The sequence below is a fragment of the Phaseolus vulgaris genome, chromosome 7 (genome assembly GCF_051622355.1).
Source record: "Phaseolus vulgaris cultivar YP4 chromosome 7, ASM5162235v1, whole genome shotgun sequence".
NCBI lineage: Eukaryota > Viridiplantae > Streptophyta > Magnoliopsida > Fabales > Fabaceae > Phaseolus > Phaseolus vulgaris.
Window position 1 is genome coordinate 12,351,290 of NC_143504.1, and position 25,109 is coordinate 12,376,398.

The window sequence follows — 25,109 nt, forward strand, 5'->3', positions numbered from 1 at the left end:
AAATTTTCCCTCATGTGCTACTTCCTTTTCTCTAATAAGAAAAAGTCCTATTACCTTCCATTATGAAGAAAATGGTAAGTTTGTGACTAGCTAGCTAGGCCTTAAAGTCACTTTTCGCACCAGAACCGTAGAGGTGGCACCTAATTAATCTGATTCAAGTTAGTCTCTCAGAATCTCTAGATACTTGTACATGCAATCCATATGAATGTATGCAACTGTATATATATGGTGTTATCTTTGTAGAGTTAATATTTATACTTTGCCGTGTCCGTGTCAGCCAATATATCAGCAATGGTGAAGCAAACTCTATCAGTAATGACTCTGCTGCTTCTCCTCTTCTTCATTTTGAGAGGTACACATCACATCACAATCAAATAATAGCTTAGGATTTCATTTTTCTTGTTCTTGATATATATAGGTATGTCATATTGTTGTAGAAGTGGAAGGGGATGAAAGGTTAGATGAGGTAAAACTATTTGTTTTCGGAGACTCTTATGTTGACACAGGGAATTCGGTGAACTCAATATCGTATAAGCCTCCTAGTGGAATTACTTTTCCTGGTACACCTGCTGGAAGGTTCTCTGATGGTTGTGTCCTCACAGATTACATTGGTACTTCATCTTCTCTCCATTTCTGCCATTGATTAATTACTAGTTTTAGAGCATCATGTGTACTTTTGTTAATGTGGTCATTTCTTATATTTTCATGATACATGCAGCTTCATATTTGAAAATAAAATCCCCCACACCCTATGTATTTAGAAATTCCTCGGAACAACAACATGGTATAAACTTTGCTCACGGAGGAACTGGTATTTTCAACACTTTAGCTGATGGACCAAACATGACTGTCCAAATTGACTCCTTTGAGAAGCTAATCCAACAAAAAATCTATACCAAAGCCGACCTTGAGTCTTCAGTTGCTCTAGTCAATGCTGCAGGAAATGACTATGCTACATTTCTACAAAGAAAACAAGGAAGCATACAAGTGAGTGGTTCAGCTATAATTCATTTCTTATAAGCATAGTCTTAGTTTTTATTTAAAATTATATATAAATATATGTTTTTCACATTTCTCTATGTGGCAGAATATACAAGCTTTTACTACATCACTTATCCAGCAAATGTCTTTAAATCTTAGACGCCTCCACAGCTTGGGGATAAATAAAATAGCAGTAGGGTTATTAGAGCCTATAGGGTGCATGCCTTTGATAACTATGGCAACTTCCTATGACAAATGCCTTGAACCTTTCAATTTCATCTCCCAAAATCACAGTCAAATGCTTCTCCAAACTGTGCAAGAACTTAACAAGGAATTGGGAAAACCAGTCTTTGTGACACTAGACCTATACAACTCTTTCCTCTCTGTACTTGCCACAATGCAGAAAAGCCGTTCTGGTAAGTTCTCTTGTGTTTCAAAAGGAGCAATGCTAAATTGTTAACAACTTTTGCCTAGATTTTGTTATTTTCAAATGTGTTACTCCATCATGTGTGTGATTGCATCACATGACTTTGTCATGCAATACCTTATTCTTACAGAAAACAGAAGACAAACAAGCTGTTCATTTTTTATTACGTAATTATTTAAAAGAAAAATAACATGTCTAGATGGTGACTTGTTTTTTCTCCATCAATCAGAAGACCCAACATTGATGAATCCACTGCAACCATGTTGTGAGGGAGTGAGCATGGAATATTATTGTGGAAGTGTGGATGAGAGAGGAAAAAAGAAGTATGGTTTATGTCAAAAACCAGAGGTTTCATTCTTTTGGGAGGGAGTTCACCTTTCTCAAAATGGTTGGTATAGAGTATATACCATGTTGTATTCTTCTCTCCTAAACCTTAATCAGACAAAACTTTGATCTTATCCTTAGCTTTGTAGAAACATTACAATTGGGTTATTGAGATAAAGATGGTAAAGGAGGATTAACAGGTAAAAGTTTAATTATTTGTAGTATTTAGTTTTAAATATTTTATTTTTTTATATTTTTTTTCTTATAATTAATTATAATTATTTAATCCTGAAAATGCAAAATATTTATTAAAATAATTAAGCTTATTTTAAACTAAGGTATTTCAATTTTTTTTAAAATTAACTTATATATATTTATTATTTAATATAAATAAAGTAATCATATATGTTACTTTTACTTTTTTATTTAATAATACACTTTTAATATTGCATTTTTATTTAAAATTTTATATTTTATTTAATACTTGTAATTTATTTTCTCCTTTCATTCTTATAGCCTTATAAATTTTTTTATCATAACTCGTTTTTATTCTTGTCTCATACACTTTAAAACTAGTATAAGATATTTGGCTTATGTTTCAAGTAACCGCAAATATTATCTAACTAATTTAATCTATATATATATATATATACTTTTAAATTTTTTCATTTTGTTAGTATGATTTTACTCCTTGTTATTAATATAATTAATTTAGTACTAAAGGTATAAATATTCATTCAAAAAATTAGAATATTTTAAAGTACATAATTAAACTAAAATTTATATTTAATATTTTTTATAAATAAGATAATCACATGTAAATTCCTTTAGTTTTTAATATATTACGAACGATATAAATTTTTTAATATATTTGTTTTAAATTGTGTAAAGAAGAAAAAAATAATTAGTTTTTAATATTACATATAATTTTAATATATTATAATTATTATTTCTTAAAAACGTAGAGATGAAATCTATTTATTGATATATTAGAAAATAAAATATTTTACAATTGTTGAAAATTATAATATCAAAATTAATTTAGAAAACAAATTATAAGTGTTTCAGTAAATTATAATTATATCTAATTAAAATAAAATGTTAAAAATAAATATTTAATTAAATGAAGTACGTAGAAAAATATAATAGTCTTAATTTATAATATTTTGTGATACTTTAAATATATTAATTAATTTTCTATTTTAGTATTGAAATATTTATAAGCACTACAACAAATGTTAGAAAATGACAGAATTTTAAAATTATCAAATATTTTTATAGAACTATAGACTAAAAGTTTTTTTTAATTAACTTTAAATATGTTGTTTCTACATTCTTCCTCTTTACTAATGCATATTTAATCAATTGTATCCTTAGCATTAACTATTTATCAATTGTCCAATGTAAATTGTATATGATATTACATGTTAAATCTTAGCAACATAGGGAACTTCATTCCTTTGAGTCAACTCAAAACTTTTAATTCTAGACTGAACAAATTAATATTTTACTTCAACTTTTTTGAATCAAATCTGAAACAAATAATTTAAACGCCAGCTTTATTTTAATGATTCAGTTCTGTGATTATTTTCTAAAATAAAATCAACATGGACAAAATCGATCATGTGTTTTTAAAAAAATATTGATCAGGTGTGTTATTTAAAAAACAATACTTTTTTTTTAAAACAAAAAATAAAAATTCAACCAATTTGTAGCTTTTCTGATTTGGTAAATTTATTTAAGTTTTTTTCTCTTATTTCAATAATATTATGTGATATTAATGGAATTATCATATTATATTAAAAAAATATTAAATAATAACTAATTTTAAAGATAAAATATAATTAATTTAATTAGGTTAGATATTATTTTATAAAATAAAAATTATTGATATATGAAGAAATTTTTATTATTAATAAGAAATTATATTAATTTATAATTTTTTTATTAATAATATTTAATGATTTTTTAGTGTGACTTAACCTGAAGTTTTCTTCAAGAAGGCATTATCAAATGAGTAAATAATAAAATCAATCTTCTTTTTACTTGCTCTTACAATTCCTTTAATTGCTCTTATTTTCATTTTTATATTATAATAAATATATGTAACATTCCTAATTTTTACCCATATATAATAAAATAAAAGTAAAACAAATACTATCTACTTAACATATGAATATATATAACTATCTCATAATTGTATCTAAAAAAAATATCCCTCTTCATAGGGATTTTAATATATACATCAAAAGTTTTAAAACACAAATAGAGCATTCAAATTAAAATTTTCACATCCTCCAACTGCTTACTGCTCTATTACCTGCAATCTCATCTGCTCCCTTGTACAACACGATCATCACAGATAAAGAAACAAACACAAACAAATAACAAGGTAAGCTAGCTATAACAAAATTTTCTATATAATTTAAATTTCAAATTAATACACAAAATTCATAAATTCTCATACAATTTCTCAAACATTTCACATAATCATCAAGTGTCTATCACGTTCATCATCCACATTACTCCTGTCAGATTTCTACTGACTCACATACTCAGACACTTGACTCTACTTCCGGAAGACTCGTGTATTGAAATTAGCATCCAGAGACCTGCACCTGTCATACTACTGCTGTGAAACCCACACAGCCATACGCATAATTACCTCAATATCTCATCATCTCATCATCTTCATATGACAAGGTAAATCCATTTGATATGCTCTAATCAGTTCTTTCAAACCTTAGACTCAGCCAAATGAACCTCCTTCGACTCTCACTAACCGAATAACTTGATCTATGTGATTCCACTATATTAGTAGAGTCAGGATCGTCTCATTCACAGGACACTCACAAATCAATACACCCTAATAACAATGGTATTTCCTTTCCTGAAAATACTATGTCTTGATCACACTTTAACCTCATTACATACATCATTTAACATATCAATGCATCACTCAATCACATCATATTTAAACTTTCTAAACAATCCAAATATATCTCAAACTTTACTTAAATACATAATTAATTCCAAATATATGCTCTTTAAATCAATCATCATTTAAAATCAAACAACCATTTTCTCATCAAACATCTCATTAAGTATTTCAGCAAAATATTCTAAAACAAGTTCAACTCATTTATATTATTATTCAAACACTTTCAATTCTCAATCACAAACACCTTCAACAACTTATTCACCTTAAAATCAATATAAAATATTCAAAGTCAACTATTTTAGTCAATATATTACTTTACTCTTCAAAAGAGACAATCATGCAAGCAAAAACAATTGGAATTGGTGACCACGTCACTCCCATATCCAGAATCTTCTAACCTAGGGTTTTAATTAAAAGAATAAGACTAGCTTCCCTTACCTGGACTTGAGCAGATGCTCACTAAGAGCTCCAATCCACCAAAAGCTTAAGGATAACCTAACCTGCACCACAAAGTCCTGATCACAAATCTAACTATATCACTAGGAACCTGATCTAACAGAGACTAATTTTGAAGATAAAAACCTCACATGCAAACTTAAACTAAAAGGCACCCTAACCAGATCAAAACTAACTCAGAAAATGACCCAAAAAATGAACTTACTCTATCTAAGATTCTAATCGGGCAATCTCGTAGAGTTCACTGCCAGGAGTCCGATGGTAGACTCCGATCGTCAAACTGATGAGCGAGGAAATCAGAATGTTAAAGAGAAGGGAGAGGAAAGAAAAAAGGGAACAAAAATGAACTTATTCTATCAAAGATTCTGATCATGCAGTCTTGTAGATCTCGCTGTCAGGAGTCTAATGGTAGACTCCGATCGTCAAACAGATGAGCGAGGAGGTCAGAATCTTATAGAGAAGGGAGAAGAAAGGAAAAGGAAACTTCTAGAGAGATGGTGGTTCTTTTAAAATGAGACCTGAATAACTAATTTTCTATTTATATAGCTTTTTCACTTTAATAATAAAATATTCAGGTGTCATTTTAATAGTACCATTTCTACTCTAAGACTATTTTTCTCGGTCCTTACAATATACAAGAGTAAATTAAATAAAAAATAAACGAAATTAGTGATATTAATTTTTTTTAAAATTTAAAAAATAAAAAATAAAAAATGATTAATAATTATCGATAATTAACAAATATTGGACGTTTCATTGTTTTCAACCATTCTCTTTTTTAAAATCTTAAACAAACCAAACAACATCCTCAATAAAAAAAAACAAACCATATGCATACAATTAAGACACAAGTCTTTAATAATTTTGTGATTGCGACTCTTGATAAGCGGCATTGTGCTACGTGTGATTCTCACACTATAATTTCAACCCAAAATTAAATATTAAAGTAAGTGGAATTACAAGTAAAAATACTCAATGAAATTTATGGAGGTGAAAGAAAAGTATTGGGTATCTTTCCTAAAGCAGACAAAAGAATAAATAAAAAAAAGGAGTTATTAAAGAAGTAAATAATGTATAGAGACGCATTCAATGCACATATGCGTCATGTATTAGGATTGGATGTTTTATATACATTACATTGTTTAGACAAAATATATAAAGATTAAAGTAATAAGAAGCATATAGTAGTGTTTTTTCGGACACTATTCTTTAGTGAATTTTTCTAATTAAAATTAACATTAATATATATATATATATATATATATTCATTATATTTTAAATACACTCCTAAAAAATCATTAAATAGTAATCAAATTTAGAGATAAAAAATAATTAGTCACTATATCGACTAAATTAGATACTAATTTAGAGACTAAGAAACTATATTGACTAAATTAGATACTAAGAAATTATTGATATCTAATATGATTTCTATTATTAATAAAATATTATAAAATGGTTTCTATATTGGTATTTAAATTAGTTACAAAAAATTTTAGTTACTAATATTTTAGATTCTAAATTAGTCTCTAAAAGATTAATATAGACTATTTTTGAACATAAGTAGTTAGTAGTTAAAACTTTGGCAGCTAATACTTAAACCAATTTAAAATCTATTTTATAATTTTTTATTAATAATAGAAATTATTTTAGATACCAATAATTTTTTAGTTTATAAAATCATCTTTAATCTAGTCAATATAGTGACTAATTATTGTAACCTCTAAAATTAGTTTTTATATAATGATTTTCTTGTAGTTATACACTTATAACATGAAATAAATAATTTTTTTTATTTTTTTAAATAGTGTTTTAGTAAGATGCATAATCTAATGCATTTTAACATTTTTTTACAATAAATATTTTATTTATCAATTCATTAGCAGTGTGAAAACAAAATCTTGTGAAAAAAAAAATTCATCATCCAAATGATTTAGTGAGAAAATGTCACCATACTCAATTTCAATACTTTTGAAAACAACATGTTGCTTGTTTGAACCTAGATAAACATCATAATCCATGACAGGTTTTCGATCATCTAGGTCACAACTCCAATAAGTATCACTAAAGTTTGTAACTAAAAAATCCATGTAACTATGAAGAAGAAGTCTATGGTGTGTGGTTCTAGCAATGTATCGTAGAATTTGTTTAACAATTGTTCTTGAAGCTTATATTGACTTTTTTTTAACGCTACAATTTAATTATGGAAGAATGATAGTCAAATATTGTAGAGATCCTGTAATGGAGTGACATAGTGATGAATCTTTAACAATAGCAGTTCATCCTTAGTGAGAAGTAAAGAGATCATGGTGTGGGTTGAGAAGAGACCATGGTGTGGGTTTAATGTATTTGACTTGAGATAAGTGAGGATTTCCATTGATATTGCAAAAGACTCCAATGCAAAGTAATGCAAACTTCCTAATCCTTCAAAGTGAAATGATTAAGAAACATATAAATTTGAGAATTAATGTTATGAAATGAGTTTCCTATGATGATAATGTCATCTACATATATTAAAACAAACAAGGTATTCATGTCCCATAACTTAATGAATAAAGAATGATCACCCTTAGTAGTTGGTTGAAAACCGAAGGAATTAAGAGTATGACTTAACTTTTGATACCAAGAGCATGGAGCCTATTTGAGGCTATATATAGACTTTTGTAATTTGCAGACGAGAGTAAGTTGGTGGAAATAAATCCTTGTGGTTATTGAATATAGAAATTTTCTTTTAAGTCACCATGGAGAAAAACATTGTTGATGTCAATTTGATGAATTGGCCAATAAGAGGATAGAGCCTTGGTGAGAATGATGTAGATGGTGGTTGGTTTTGAAAGTAGCGGTGTAATTAAAACCTTCTCTTTAATGAAAACCTTTGGTAAAAAGCTTGGCTTTGTGACATTGAAGACTACCATTGACATTGAATTTATTTTTGAAAACCCACTTGCAGCCAACTAAAGTTTCACCAGTAAGAAGGGCAATGAGAGTCCAGGTGTTATGAGTAGGAGTGACAAAGTGGGGTGGGTCGTGCGGGTCGGCCTGCGGCCCGCCGAAAAAAACGCGTGGTAGGTTGCTTATTTCAACCCGCTGGCCCGCTTAGGCCCGCCCGATAACCCGTAGCCCGCACGGGCCAAGTGCAGGGCGGGGTGGGTTGACCCGCATAACTTTAAAATGTATACTTTTTTTCTACACCCCATATTTTCTTCATGTAGCCTCATATTTTACATTCTGAAATTTTTAATAACATCTTACTACACATGTTTCTTGAAAATAATATTAGGAGATCATTTACTTAATGCATCTAAATAAAAAAAATTCAAAATTTTTATTTAAAAAATTATTTTTTAATAAATATTTCTTATGTGAGCTGGCCCGCAAGCCCGCGGGCCAACCCTTATGCGGGGCGGGCTAGAAAAATCAACCCGCAAATTCTATGCAGGGCGGGCCAACCCGGCCCACATTTTGCAGGCCAAGTGCGGGGCGGGCCAGCCCGCATTGCCACCCCCAGTTATAAGCAACAAAAGTAATGTATTCTTATTACATAGCACGAAACCATGCCGAATTTTGTACAACTTCTTTTGCAGTAGTTGGAATATGATAGAAAGAAACAAAAAATGTAAAAATTTTCAGTTTAAAACACCCGCTTTAGCTCAAGTCATTGATAAGTACATTTCTATCCTCTTTTAGAGTGTCTAGCATAACTTTCTTAGACTACAATTTAGAGTAAAATCCACTGTTTTATGAGATTGACATACTTGGATGAAATTGGACCATAATTAGATAATTGCTTAAATATGTTTTTTAAATATTTTGCTCTCATCTTGATCTTGACCATCTGCACAGATTTTGGACCTTATTAATTTTAACTCAGATGAAGAATTACAGTATATTGAAGTCTGAAAAATCTTGTTGAAGAAGGACTATACAATATCACATGTTTACCCATTAGATGGTGTCATCTGTTCACCCATTAGACATACTCCCTAGAGTGTCTAATGTTGGAAAATTGTTATGAAGAGAAAGATTCAACTTCGATCATCCTCAATGAAGATGTTGAAGACTTCCTAGTGAAGAATTTTGTCACTTTGAATATTGGAAGGCTTGGTTGTGGAAGGACTAGACACGAAAGCCATTAGACAGTCTTCTTAAAGCGACTAGAAATGGATTATAGAAAAGAAGATATTGGTTCGATGATTCTATTACATTGTGAGAAAACAAGAATTGAAGCAAACTCGGTCTTATGCAAGGATATTCTCTCGAATATTTGAAATTAAAAATCCCTTGTTAAACATGTCAAAAATAGAGCAAATATCATTCAAATATATTGTTCAAGCAAATCTTCTCCAAATATCTCTCGCAACAACATTGAGTTTAATTATAATCAATGGGCAAAATCGGAATCGAGTTTAGAAACAAAATATTTGGAAAAGAAGCAAAAATGAAATCTGGAACTACTTGGGAAAGAAAATATCTGCTTTAAAAAAATTGAAACAGGGAAAGGAAACATTTGAAAATTGTAAAACAATATCCTATGATAGCTTATGAATTTTATTTTGTGCAAATAAAATAATATTATAAAAGAGACTTTAGAGGGAGAACATGACACCGAGTTTCATAGCTGAATAATGTTCTTAAACCTAGATTTTTTTTTTTCTTTTGCTTTCATTTTCCTCATAGAAGATTAAACAATTTTGGTTGATTCCCTTGTAATTTCCCACTGAATTATGAGGCAATAAAGTTTGTTCTTCAATTTTCTATAACAGTTTGTTTTAATCCTCTAATATTTTTTAAGTTGAGTTTCTGTCAAATGAATTATTTTTTAACGCTTGTTGAGAATTTAGTTCTTTTCTTTAATTAGAATTCTTGATTAGTTCGTTTAGTTAAAATCAATCTCTTGTTCGATTAATTCAAATGGTAGAAGAAAAACATCTCATGAGTAGACGTGGTGAGACAAGATATTGAATACATCAATAGACGTTTGTTTCACTAATAATATTCTATTGAATTTAATTGATGCTTGTTTGGTTAAGTTTGATATTTATATGAGAATTGAAGGACGATAATCTTGGAATAACCAATGAAAAATTTGTGGATGAATAAGCTTCGAATTCAACTTAATTTTTTCATTGTTTTTATTGTTTACTTTATTTTTTTTACAACAAATTAAAATGTCTCTTTTACTTTATTCTATTACTAATCTTATTGATTTGCATATAAGTTTTGAAATCCATTATAACTTTTCTCAAAGAATAATTAATTAAATATTAATATAATTAATTAAAAATATTTAATCTATGATTTAAAACTTTATAAATAAAACCCTTGACTTAATTTTTATACAAATATTATCTAACTAATTTTAGTATATATATATATATATACTTTTAAATTTGGTCATTTTGTCAGTATTATTTTATTCTTATTATTAATATAATTAATTTAGTATTAAAGATATACTATTTATTAAAATAATTAGAATATTTTTAAGTACACAATTATAAAAAATATATTTAATACTTTTTATAAATAAAATAATAACATGTAAATTTCTTTAGTTTTTAATATATTACGAACGATATACAATTTTTAATATATTTTTTAAAATTGTGTAAAGAAGAAATATAATATTTAGTTTTTAACATTACATACAATTTTAATATATTATAATTATTAATTCTTAAAAATAATTTTTTTCTTTAGAGATGAAAGCTATTTATGATATATTAGAAAATAAAATATTTTACAATTGTTGAAAATTATAATATCAAAATTAACATATAGAAAATAAATTATAAGTGTTTAAGTAAATTATAATTATTTATAATAAAATGTTTAAAATAAATATTTAATTAAATGAAGTACGTAGGAAAATATAATTATCTTAATTTAAATTATTTTTTGATACTTTAAATATATTAATTAATTCTTTATTTTGAGTATTGAAATAGTTATAAGCACTACAAAAAAATGTTAGAAAATGTCAGAATTTTGAAACTATCCAATATTTGTATAGAACTATAAACTAAAAATATATTTGAATTAACTTTAAATATGTTGTTTCTACATTCTTCCTCTTTACTATGCATGTTTAATCAATTGTATCCTTCACATTAACTATTTACCTATTGTTCAATGAAAACTGTATATGATATTACATGTTAAGGGAACTTCATTCCTTTGAGTCAACTCAAAAATTTTAATACTCTAAACTGAACAAATTAAGATTTCGCTTCAACATTTTCGAATTAAATCTGAAACAAATAATTAAAACGCCATCTTTATTTTAATGATTCAATCCTGTGATTAATTTTCTAAAATAAAATCAACATGAACAAAATGGATCATGTTTTTCTTAAAAGATATTGATCAGGTCTTATTTAAAAGAAATAGTTTTTTAAAACAAAAAATAATCATTCAAGCAATTTGTACCTTTTCTGATTTGGTAAATTTTAGGATTTTTCTCTTTTTTCAAGAGTAACAAGGGAATGGATGAAATAGTGATCTGACTACTACTTTTTTTGTTATTAATAACAATTAATCTTCCATATAAAATTACTATATTAACTAAGCTATGTATTATTTTGTGAATTAAAAATTTATTAATATATAAAATAATTTTTATTATTAATAAAAGTTTATAAGTTGATTTTAATTTTGTGTCTAACATTAATATCAGGTTTTAATTATTAATTATTTTAAGTATCAAATAAATTTTTATTCTAATTAATTTAGAATATAAAATAATTAATAACAAAATTTTTAATAATAAATGTTAAATATTAATTTATAATTTTTATTAATAATAGAAAATATTTTAAAAATCAATAAACTTTTAGTTTATAAAATAGTATATAATTATTATAATAATTAATTATTTTTTTCTAAAATTAATTTTTATATAATGATTACGTGAGATATATTTATTTTAATACTCTTTTTTGACAAATAATAAAATCAATCTTATTTTAATTGCTCTTACAGTTCTTTTAATTGCTCTTATTTTCATTTTTATATTATAATAAATATACAATAGTAAATTAAATAAAAATTAAACGAAATTAGTGATATAGTTAATAAATTAATGTTATTTTAAATTTTAAAAATAATAAATAAATAAATTTTTTTAATGATAATCGATAATTAAAAAATATTGGACGTTTTATTGTTTTCTACCATTCTCTTTTTTAAAATCTTAAACTAACCAAACAACATCCTCAATTAAAAAAAAACCATATGCAAGACACTTAAATCTTTAATAATTTTGTGATTGTGACTCTTGATAAGCGACATTATGCTACATGTGAATTCTTATACTATAAATTCAATCCAAATATTAAATATTCAAATAAGTGGAATTACAAGTAAAAACTACTCAATAAAATTTATGGAGGTGAAAGAAAAGTATTGGGTATATCTTTCCAAAAGCAGACAAAAGAATAAATAAAAAAAAGGAGTTATTAAAGAAGTAAATAATGTATAGAGACGCATTCAATGCACATATGCGTTACATATTAGGATTGGATGTTTTATATAGATTCGAAATGTATAAAGATTAAAGTAATAAGACGCATAGTAGGTGTTTTTCGGACAATATTTATTTAGTGAATAATTTTTTAATTAAAATTAACATCAATATATATTTATTATATTTCAAATACACTTATAACATGAAATAAATAAAAAAATTAATTCTTTAAATGGTATTTTAGCAAGATGCATAATTTAAATATTATATCTATCAATTCATTAGCCGTGTGAAACAAAATGTTGTGAAAAAAAATAAAAAAATTCATCATCCAAATAATTTGAGTGAGAACAATAAGGATTACAAGTGTCTAATTTCAGTAATATTTCATATTAAAATATAGATACTTATGAGGATTTATTGCTAATTTACATATAAAATAATCCCTAATTTATGAATTTATACTTTTAGGATTCAAACCTAAACATCAATACTTAACATATTTGAGTGTTAGAGATAGACTTGAAATGTTAATTGCCATTAAAGTATGATTGTGATTGATTTCTAAGTTGTCTTTATAAGTATGCGAGAGATCGATATAAATGAATTTTCTACGGGCATCAATTTCAATCAAAGAACTCAATATTAACATGCTAATCAAAATACATGAGAGTGAGAGAAATGAAACCCAATCCCTATTTTTCCAATTGAAGCAACTAATTCTTTGTTTGTTTTCTTATTGATCAGTGTCACCACAATCACTTCAAAACTATTTTTATTGTTCTGTTGTTATATTTTAGCGAATTTTGTACTCGATAATTCTTTAAATAGTATTTTAGCAAGATGCATAATTTAAATATATTTTAACATTTTTTTACAGTAAATATTATATCTATCAATTCATTAGCCGTGTGAAACAAAATGTTGTGAAAAAAAATAAAAAAATTCATCATCCAAATAATTTGAGTGAGAACAATAAGGATTACAAGTGTCTAATTTCAGTAATATTTCATATTAAAATATAGATACTTATGAGGATTTATTGCTAATTTACATATAAAATAATCCCTAATTTATGAATTTATACTTTTAGGATTCAAACCTAAACATCAATACTTAACATATTTGAGTGTTAGAGATAGACTTGAAATGTTAATTGCCATTAAAGTATGATTGTGATTGATTTCTAAGTTGTCTTTATAAGTATGCGAGAGATCGATATAAATGAATTTTCTACGGGCATCAATTTCAATCAAAGAACTCAATATTAACATGCTAATCAAAATACATGAGAGTGAGAGAAATGAAACCCAATCCCTATTTTTCCAATTGAAGCAACTAATTCTTTGTTTGTTTTCTTATTGATCAGTGTCACCACAATCACTTCAAAACTATTTTTATTGTTCTGTTGTTATATTTTAGCGAATTTTGTACTCGATAATTCTTTAAATAGTATTTTAGCAAGATGCATAATTTAAATATATTTTAACATTTTTTTACAGTAAATATTATATCTATCAATTCATTAGCCGTGTGAAACAAAATGTTGTGAAAAAAAATAAAAAAATTCATCATCCAAATAATTTGAGTGAGAACAATAAGGATTACAAGTGTCTAATTTCAGTAATATTTCATATTAAAATATAGATACTTATGAGGATTTATTGCTAATTTACATATAAAATAATCCCTAATTCATGAATTTATACTTTTTTACATTTTGATGAGTTTTATTTGAATAAGAGCATTTTATTCACAAATTTGGTGTTAATTGCAGATTTCTAGGGAAGATTGGAGATTTGGATTAAAGATGAATGATTTGAGCTAAAAAGAGAAAGATAGAAGGTCCTAGAATGGAAAAAGATGCAGAGACAAATTGAGTCTTTTTTATGTTTTATCACTTAGCCCGTTAGCGCGATACATGAAACAACCTAACCCTAGAAAATTAGGTTAAATAGGGGGCTAGAGGTTCAACCCTAGTGTGCCAGATTGAGAGGAAAACACGATAGAGTGAATTGTAATCCAATTGGGAGAATGGAAGATGCTATAAGTATGTGTGGCTAATTCTACCCTTTTGGATTGGGAGTAATATGCTCAAACTCTTATGTATTGAGGTGATAGATATCTTATATATTAATATTCAGTTCTTGATTGATTATTGGTATTGTTGTTTTACTTTTAACTTTCCGTGACAAATTGAGAATCTTAAATATGAGCGAGAGGTATTTTTAGGGTTCAAACCTAAACATCAATACTTAACATATTTGAGTGTTAGAGATAGACTTGAAATGTTAATTGCCATTAACGTATGATTGTGATTGATTTCTAAGTTGTTTTTATAAGTATGCGAGAGATCGATATAAATGAATTTTCTATGGGCATCAATTTCAATCAAAGAACTCAATATTAACATGCTAATCAAAATACATGAGAGTGAGAGAAATGAAACCCACTCCCTATTTTTCCAATTGAAGCAACTAATTCTTTGTTTGTTTTCTTATTGATCAGTGTCACCACAATCACTTCAAAACTATTTTTATTGTTCTGTTGTTATATTTTAGCGAATTTTGTACTCGATAATTCATTGTTCCTTGTGGAATTGATATTCGTCCTTAGGGACAATTATTACTTTTGACAAACGCGGTACACTTGCCGTAAAAAAGTCATCAATACTATCAGCATCAATACTTTTGGAAATAACATGTTGCTTATGCGAAGTCCATGAAAGAGGGTTTGAACCATGGTAGATTTTCTATCATTTAGGTCACAACCTCAATCAACATCACTAGAGCTTATAACAAAAAAAATCTATTCAACTATGAAAAAGGAGTTTGTGGTGTGTGGTTACGACAATGTACTGTAGAATCCATTTGACAATCTTTCAATGGTGTTTTTGAGGCTGATGCATATATTGGCATACTTTGTTAACATTTGAGTCAATTCTAGAAAAATGATGGTCAAATATTGTAGAGATCCTGTAATGGAGTGGAATAGAGATGAATCTTTAACAGTAACATTTTCATCTTTAGTGAAAAGTAAAGAAGAGATCATGGGTGTAGGTTGAGGTTTGAAGGCTAGCATGTTAGCCTTCTGTAGAATATCTTTAATGTATTTGGCCTTGAGATAAGTGAGGATTGCCATCGATAATTCAAGAGATTTAAATGCTAAGAAAGTAATGCAAACTTCCTAGATCCTTCAAAGCAAAGTAATTGTATAACATATAAGTTAGAAAATTAATGTTATGAAATGAGTTTCCTGTGATGATAATATCATATACATATATTAAAACAAACACGGTATTAATGTCCCATAACTTAGTGAATAAAGAAGGATCACCTTTAGTTGGTTGAAAACCAAGAAGTAAGAGTATGACTTAGCTTTTGAAACCAAGACATTGGAGTCTATTTGAGGCCATATATAGCCTTTTGTAATTTGTAGATGAGAGTGAGATCGGTGGCAATAAATCTAGGTGGTTATTGAATATAGACAATTTCTTTTAAGTCACCATGGAGAAAGGCGTTGTTGATGTCAATTTGATGGATTGGCCAATGAGAGGATAAAGCCTTAGTGAGAATGATGCAAATGGTGGTTGGTTTAACAATTGGGTTGAAAGTTAGTAGTGTAATCAAAACCTTCTGTTTGATGAAAACCTTTGGAAAACACCTGACTTTGTGACGTTGAAGACTACCATTAACATTGAATTTAACTTTGAAACCCATTAGCAGCCAACTAAAGTTGCACCAATGGGAAGGGTAGTGAGAGTACAGGTGTTATGAGCAACAAAAGCATTGTATTCTTATTACATAGCACGAAACCATGCAAGATTTTGTTGAACTTCTTTATAGTAGTTGGAATATGACATGAAAAAGCAGAAGATGTAAAATTTTTCGGTTTAAAAACACCCACTTTAGCTCAAGTCATTGATAAGTACATTTCTATCCACTTTTAGAGTGTCTATCACAACTTTCTTAGATTTAAATTGAGAGTAAAATCCACTATTTTATATGAGATTGACATAATTGGATGAAATTGGACCATAATTAAATAATTGCTTAAATATGCTTTTTAAATACATTTTGCTCTCATCTTGATCTTGACCATCTGTAGAGATTTATATGGTTAAGTAAGATACCAAAATCATTCAATTGTTGTCTTAGCCATATGGTTTGAGCACAACAACTCCCTGCTGCAATGTATTCTGCTTCAGCAGTGGAGAGAGCTACACAAGCTTGCTTTTTGCATTGCCATGAGATCAAGCTTGATCCTAGCAAATGACAGGTTCCACTTGTGCTCTTTCTATCAATTTTGCAACCTGCAAAATCTGAATCAGAATATCCAGTTAAACTTAATGAAATATTACCTGGATACCACAAGCCAACTTCTTTAGTTCCTTGCAAATACTTCAAAATCCTTTTGACAGCATTGTAGTGTGATTCTTTAGGAGCAGATTGAAACCTTGCACACATGCACACTGCAAACATTATATCTGGCCTGCTGGCAGTGAGATACAACAGTGATCCTATGAGTCCTCTGTATTTGGTTTCATCAACAGAAATTCCAGCTTCATCATGATCCAAATGACAGCTTGTTGAGAAGGGTGTGTTGATTGGTTTACACTTGTCCATTTCGAATTTCTTCAGCAAATCCTTGCAATACTTAGCTTGACTTAAGAAAATGCCATCCTTGAGTTGTTTGACCTGCAAGCCTAGAAAATAGTTCAACTCACCCATCATTGACATTTCAAACTCACTCTTCATGACTTTCACGAAAGCTTCACACAATTCTCCATTGTTTGATCCAAAAATGGTGTCATCCACATATACTTGTACTAGAATTGTGTCATCTTCTTTCTTCTTGATGAACAAGGTCTTATCTTATGTGCCTCTGTCATAACCTTGAGAGATGAGAAAATCACTTAGCCTCTCATACCATTGCCTAGGAGCTTGCTTGAGTCCATAGAGAGCCTTTTTGAGTTTGAACACATATTTTGGATGTTGATGGTCTTCAAAACCTAGTGGTTGTGAAACAAATACCTCTTCATTTATATAACCATTTAGAAAGGCACTCTTCACATCCATTTGAAACAGCTTGAACCCTTTGATGCAGGAGAAGGCAAGCAGTAATCTAACAGCTTCTAACCGAGCCACTGGTGCATAGGTCTCATCATAGTCTATCCCTTCTTCTTGATTGTACCCTTTAGCTACTAGCCTAGCCTTGTTTCTGGTGATCACTCCATGCTCATCCATCTTGTTTCTAAATACCCATTTTGTCCCAATTATATTCATCTCAGGTATTCTAGGAACAAGAGTCCAGACCTCATTAAGAGCAAATTGATTCAGTTCCTCTTGCATAGCTAAAATCCAGTTGCTGTCCTTGAGAGCTTCGTTCAGATTCTTGGGTTCAACTTGAGATACAAAGGCCATTGCTTCACAGAAATTGTTCAAGGATTTTCTAGTTGACACTCCTTTCTCAATGTTCCCAATGACATTATCAAGGGTTAAGTCTCTTGGGGTTTTCCACTCTTTTGGCAAACCTGCAGCTGCAGTAGATTCTTGTATAGCATGTGTATCAGCAGTATCAAAATGAATCGATTCATTTTGATTTAAAACAGATTTAAATTCATTACTGTCAAGGTCATCAGCAACAGTTTTAGATATGCTATGATCAGTTTCATCAAAAACAACATGCATTGATTCTTCTACTATAAGCAACCTTTTATTGAAGACTCTATATGCATGACCATTCAAAGCATAAACAATGTGCACACCTTCATCAGATTTAGCATCAAACTTACCAAGATTTTCTTTGCCATTATTCAATACAAAACATTTACACCCAAATACCCTTAAGGTGGCTCACACTAGGTTTTCTGCCCTTATACAATTCATATGGGGTTTTCTTAAGAATAGGTCTTATTAGGGTTCTATTTAACACATAAGCTGCAGTATAAACTGCATCAGCCCAAAAATACTTAGGAAGCTTAGATTCATTTAACATAGTTCTAGCTAGTTCCTCTAATGATCTATTTTTCCTTTCAACTACACCATTTTGTTGGGGTGTCCTAGGGGCTGAAAAGGTATGTGCTATCCCATGCTTCTCACAAAACCTCTCAAACTTAGCATTTTGAAACTCTCCCCCATGATCACTTCGAATTGATTTTATGCAACAACCATTTTCATTTTGCAGAATTTTTGCTAATCTCTTAAAGGCAGTGTAAGCATCATGTTTATGTGCAAGAAATAAAGTCCATGTAAATCTAGAGTAACCATCCACAACAACTAAAGCATACAAATTTCTAGCCAAGCTAGCAACTCTAGATGGTCCAAATAAATCCATGTGCAATACATCCAAAGGCTTTTTAGTAGAAACAATATCTTTTAAATTGAAAGAAGATCTGATTTGTTTACCTTTCACACAAGCATCACGGAGCCTGTTATCCTGAAATTTAATGTTAGGTAAACCAGAAACTAAATCTTTAGATTTCAATTTATTCAAGTGATTTGTGTGTATGAAGCACAGATTATTTTCCTCATCTTCTATTGAAGAGCTGCTGGTTGAAGATACTTCATTTTCCTCCCATGAGATGTAAGCTCTTCTTCCCTTGTTCCTTTCAAATTTCTTGCTGGCAGATTTGTCCTTTGCTTGATTGTCTGGACAATCTGTTTTGATATGCCCTGTTTTGCCACAGCCAAAACAAGTATATTTAGAGGAATTTGAATCATTGGGTTTAGGATACCTTCTTTTCTGCTGGTTCCTATTTCTGCTTTTCTTCCTCAGGAATTTGCTGAATCTTTTTGTAAGAAGGCTGATTGTGTCATCATCTTCAGCATCTTCTTTTTCCTCCTTGATCTCATCCAGTTCAGTTGCTTTCAGTGCAAGACCTTTGGGTTTTCTCTCTGTTGTTTCCTGCTCTTTGAGTCTTTTGAGCTCTAGCTCATGCTTCATCAGCTTTCCAAACAGTGCAGCAGTTCCCAGCTTTGACAGATCACGGCTTTCAGATATGGCAGTCACCTTTGGTTGCCAGCTTCTGTCGAGGCACTTCAATATCTTTATGTTGAGTTCCTCTCTGTCAAATTCTTTTCCCAAGCCAGTGAGGTGATTCACAATATGGGTGAACCTTTTCTGCACATCAGCAATGCTCTCCTCGGGTTGCATTCTGAACAGTTCATATTCTTGGATGAGAGCATGTTTCCTTGACCTCTTCACATCTTCAGTACCCTCATGAGTCACTTCTAAGACTTCCCACATCTCCTTAGCTGACTTACATTGGGATATCCTGAAGAACTCATCCATTGTCAATGCAGAGGTTATGATGTTCTTGGCCACAAGATCATGTTGAGCCTTCCTCCTTTCGGTCTCATTCCATTCTGATCTTGACTTTACCACTTCTTCATCCTTGACAACCTGCATTGGCATAAAAGGTCCATTGACCACAGCTTCCCAAATTAATGCATCAATGGATTCCATGAAAATTCTCATTCTAACTTTCCAAAATGCATAATTCATTCCATTGAACATATGTGGTCTATTAACAGCAGATCCTTCAGCAAAAAGCACGTTAAACTCAGACATTATTACAAACAAACTTGATTAAAATACAAGTCCTAGTTCTTGATACCAATTGTTGGGTTTAATAGTGCCAAAGTTCAAGAGGGGGGGTGAATTGACCTTTTAAAACTTTCTCGCAGAAGCAGTGTTTAACACAGTTTACAGAAAATAAATCGATTTATGTGAAAATGAACAGATTTATTTCAGCACTGTTTTTGTTTGAAAAGCGTTTTTACAGCAAGGTTAATCACAAGATTATGCAGATAGATTTTCCAGATGCACACACACTGATATTAGAACGAAAACCAGTGAAACACAAAATAGCAAACTTCAGTTTCAAGCAAGTGATTAAGGTTCAATTGATAGCATGCCAATTAATTGAGTAACCTTTACAATCAACCTGTTCCAGTGGCTTTTAACAAACTATGAGTGTTCTTCTTGATATCAAACAATTTTCCAGAAATTAAGAACAATGAATCACAGAACAGCAAGCTTCAATTTTAAGCAATTGTTTAAGGTTCAATTAATAGCTTTGACAATTTCTTGAGCAACCTATCACAGTCAATCTGTTCCAGTGACTTTTAACAAATTTTATATGTTCTTATCAGAATCAAACAACTTTTTCAGAAATGAAGAACAATATGAACTGAGCCCAGAAAGAACAAATTTATTATTGATTGAACAGATTTATTTCTTTGCTGTTTTAACAATTATGCAGAAACTTAATTGCAGAGATTGAGAGAGAATGAACACAGGGCAGTTATACTGGTTCACTCAACTGAGCTACATCCAGTCTTCACCTAAAACCAAGGTGAAATTCACTAAATCACAATACAAACAAACACAATTCCCACTGTTCTTGAAACCTACAAGAACTTAGGTACTCTTGCTGAAAAAACCTATTTCATCTCACACACACTCTTCAAGAAAACCTATCAAGAAGAGTGTTCAACCAAACTATTACAAGAAATGAGAAGTGAAACGACTACACCTGATTGAGGATACAAAGATCTGCCTTAAACCAGTAGGCAAGATTGCTAGAACAGTAGTAGCACCTCACACCAAGCTTTTGGAACCAAACCAAGAACAAGCACTTTGTGATTTTCGAAATCTTTGAAGAACAGATGCTAATCATTTGTAAACTCTTAATTCTCAGCTGTAAAACTTGTTTTTACAAATGTATGAACAACGTTTAAACTCATAAACAAGTTTTCATTTTATAGAAAACCAACTTATAACAGATTTTTGAAAAACAGTTAAAGCTATTATAAAAAGAACAGATTGAAAATAAAATGAACAGATTTATTTTCAAAAGCAGTTAGAGAATTTGTTAAGTGAGGAGACTTAGTCAACCATTCTGGTGCAGAGATAAAACTGAAAAACGTTTAAGCTAGATATGGCACCAGAGACAAAAAGAATCTATTCATTTACAGATGAACAGATTTACTTTTCAAAACGAAGACAGAAAAGCTTAACTATTTGAAACACAGTCGTTTTGAAAGATAGAAGACTTAGTCAAAATACATGATGCACAAAATCTAATTTTCACAAGACTTAGCCAAGGCATCAGTTTAAAAATGAATCTGTTCATTTAGAAAAGAACAGATTTATTTTTATGCAGTAAACGTGTTTTTTTGTAAAACATGTGAAAAATAGTTTAAGAAAACTTATGCTTGTTCTTATCACATGGTCAGTGGTTATGAGGTGAGTTACTCAGCAAAAAGCCCACTCTTAAACAACCTCTAAGCACTACCTAAGACACACTTAAAGCAAAGTAAAAATACACATGAAATGTACATAAAAGTCTTCATCAAACACAATCTTGAAGGGGCAGCAACCATCTTCAACATGTTCACATCAGACTTTTCATGCACCTTCGTCTTTATTGAACTTAATGTTGTTGATGTGCTTTCTTCAGTTAAGTCTTAACAAATGAGTTGTTGGATGTATGCTCCTGTGTAATCACTAGACCGTTTGCTGTAAGAGGGATTAGATTATTTACTGTGATTAGAAATCCAAGATTAACAATAATAAGATATAAGGCCCATATAAACTCCAATTAGATAGATCATATTTAAAACAATGAATTTATTCATAATTACAGTCTAGAACGTGAATGAGGTGTAGCAGTTCATAGGGCGCCTCACCGCCCTCTCCAAATTTGTCCCTCGATTGGCCGAGCGAACACAGCCGATGGTACAACTACTTCGTAAGGCAGCCAAATTCAGCTGGAACGAAAAATGTGAAGAAATATTCCAGCAGCGGAAGGAATTCATGTCCTCACCGGAAGTTATGCAAAAACTGAGACCCGGTCAACTGATTGTGGTGTACCTATCGGTCTCTGAAGAAGCAGTCAATGCAACATTGGTCTAAGAAATGGAGAAGGAGGAACATCCAGTGTACTTCGTCAGTCGGACGCTCCATGCAACCGAAACGAGGTACCAGATGATTGAAAAGGTGACACTCACCTTAGTTCTGACGACCAGGAGGATGCCTCCGTACTTCTAGAACCACACCATAACGGTAAGAACCAACTACCAGATTTTTAAGATTTTATCTAAGACCGATCTTGCAGGACGTATGATAGGTTGGTCAGTGAAGCTCTTGGAGTTCGACATCCGCTATGAGTCGAGGGGTGCGATCAAATCCCAATGCTTGGCTGATTTCTCCACCGAGCTCACTCCCTAACAAGACCTCTCGGCTAGATGGACGATATACATGGATGACTCCTCCAACAAGGTTGCATATGGAGCAGGGGTTTTCCTTGAAGGACTGGGCGACCTTCTTTTGGAACAAGCTCTCCAATTTGGGTTCAAGGTCACGAAAAATCAAGTTGAATACGAGGCTATTCTAGTCGGGTTGAACCTCACATACGACATGGGAGCTCGCGAGGTGACTTGTAAAGGCGACTCCCAACTGGTGGTCAGTCAGATCAAGGAAGAGTTTGATGTCAAGGAACCCTTGTTGCAGAAGTATTACCATACAATCTCCAACCTCATCGCCCGGTTCAAGAAAGTAACGATGGAACATATCCGTTGGGAGGATAACACAAGAGCTGACACACTGTCTCGGTTCGCCACAACAAAGAAAAAGAGTCACCACAGGTCCGTGGTACAAATCTGTTTAAAACAACCAAGTCTGAGAGAAGCCGAGTGCCTCGTCGTGACCGAGGTCGAGAACTGGATGACTCCAATCATTCAATACCTCAAGCACAATGACTACAAATCAGAAGACGATGAAACAACAATGTTAGAGATACACCGTGATCGGTCAGGACCTCTACCGAAGAGGATACTTCAGGCTGCTGTTAAAATGCATCACCAAGGAGCAGACAGAGTATGTCATCCGGGAGATCCACGAGGGAGTATGCAGAAGCCACTCGGGCGGAAGAATGATGAATGCCAAAGCGCTTAGGGTCGGATACCACTGGCTGACTGTTCAAAGCGGCTACGCAGAATACGTGAAGAAATGCGCCAAGTGTGAGGAATTTGGTCCCTTATCTCATCTCAAGCCTAAAGCACTACACAAATGGTATCACCATGGCCGTTCACCATCTGGGGAATGGACATCCTCAGCCCCTTTAGCCCGGGCAAAGAACAAGCTAAGTTTCTCTTGGTTGGGGTCGACTACTTCATCAAGTGGATCGAGGTCGAGCCCCTCGCCTCCATCTCGACAAAGAATGTTGAAAACTTTGTGTGGAGAAGCATTGTGTGTCGGTTCGGAGTCCCTCACACCATCATCACCGACAATGGTCGACAGTTTATTGATCGAGGGCTCTAGTCTTTTTACGAGGGCCTCAATATAAAATCAACAACAAGCTCAGTTGAGCATCCCCAAACCAATGGTAGGCCGACACCACAAATAAAGTCATTTTAAACGAGTTGAAGAAGCGACTCGGTACGGCAAAAGGGCGGTGGACCGAGGAGCTACTTGAAGTCCTTTGGGCATACCGATGCACACCCCAGACATCGACACAAGAGATGTCCTACAACCTAACCTACGACACTAAGGCCATGATACCAGTCGAGGTGGGCGAGCCTTTCCTTAGGAGGCAACTTTTTGATTTATCTTTAAATCAAGAAAGTTTGTCGATTGGACTCAACCTGCTAAACGAGCTTCGAGACGAGAGCAAGATCCGCGAAACATCATAAAAACTCTGAGCAGCCAGGGGGTACCACATGAAGATTCGATCGAGAAGCTTCTAGAAAAGAGATCTCGTTTGGAGAATGAAAAGCGAAGCTAGAAAGGCCCCTTATGGATCCGAGAAGTAGCAGCTGGGGGGCATACCACCTAGAGTGGCTATCAAGAAAAGTTGTACCGAGGACATGAAATGTCATGCACCTCAAATTTTATTATAGTTAAACATCAAATAAAATTTACGCATTTCTCAACGTTCGGATCGGTCAAGGACGTAGCCCTAACAGGCATGTCCTGCCGACACCTAGAAGACATGATTCAGTCAAGGATGTAGTATCAATCGACATACCCTATCGACACCTAGAAGACATGAGTCGGTTAAGGATGTAGTCTTAACTGGCATACCCTACTAACACCTGAAAGACATGGTTCAGTCAAGGATGTAGCCTTAACCGACATACCCTACCGACACCTAGAAGACATGAGTCGGTCAAGGACGTTGCCCTAATAGGCATACCCTGTCGACACCTAGAAGACATGGCTTGGTCAAGGACGTAGCCTTAATCGGCATAACCTTAAAAACTTGGTTCGGTCAAGGATGTAGCCTTAATCGGTGTACCCTACCGACAATTAAAAAAGGATTTGGTCAAGGATGCAACCTTAATCGACATACCCTACCAACACATAAAAACTTAGTTCAATCACAAAAGCAGCCATAATCGATATATCCTACCGACACCTAATCAGTTTAAATAAACATAATCATCGGTCATACCAGCCGACATCAACCACTTAGCAAGATTGTTATTATTTGAAGTTGTATCGACCGA

The 25,109-nt window shown here is 31.4% G+C and overlaps 1 protein-coding gene across 2 annotated transcripts; it reads left to right on the forward strand.

Moving 5' to 3' along the window:
• LOC137828279 (GDSL esterase/lipase At5g03610) lies at positions 1–1,866 on the forward strand. Of its 2 annotated transcripts, none has more exons than XM_068634773.1 (6): positions 1–158; positions 278–352; positions 438–611; positions 719–987; positions 1,088–1,397; positions 1,638–1,866. In XM_068634773.1, exons 2-6 carry the CDS (start codon positions 292–294, stop codon positions 1,859–1,861), a joined length of 1,038 nt encoding a protein of 345 aa, XP_068490874.1. In that variant the 5' UTR covers positions 1–158; positions 278–291; the 3' UTR covers positions 1,862–1,866. The 2 variants fall into 2 exon arrangements, with proteins under 2 accessions (XP_068490874.1, XP_068490875.1); XM_068634774.2 differs by having other exon boundaries at positions 1,641–1,866.
• The last annotated feature ends 23,243 nt before the right edge of the window (positions 1,867–25,109 follow it).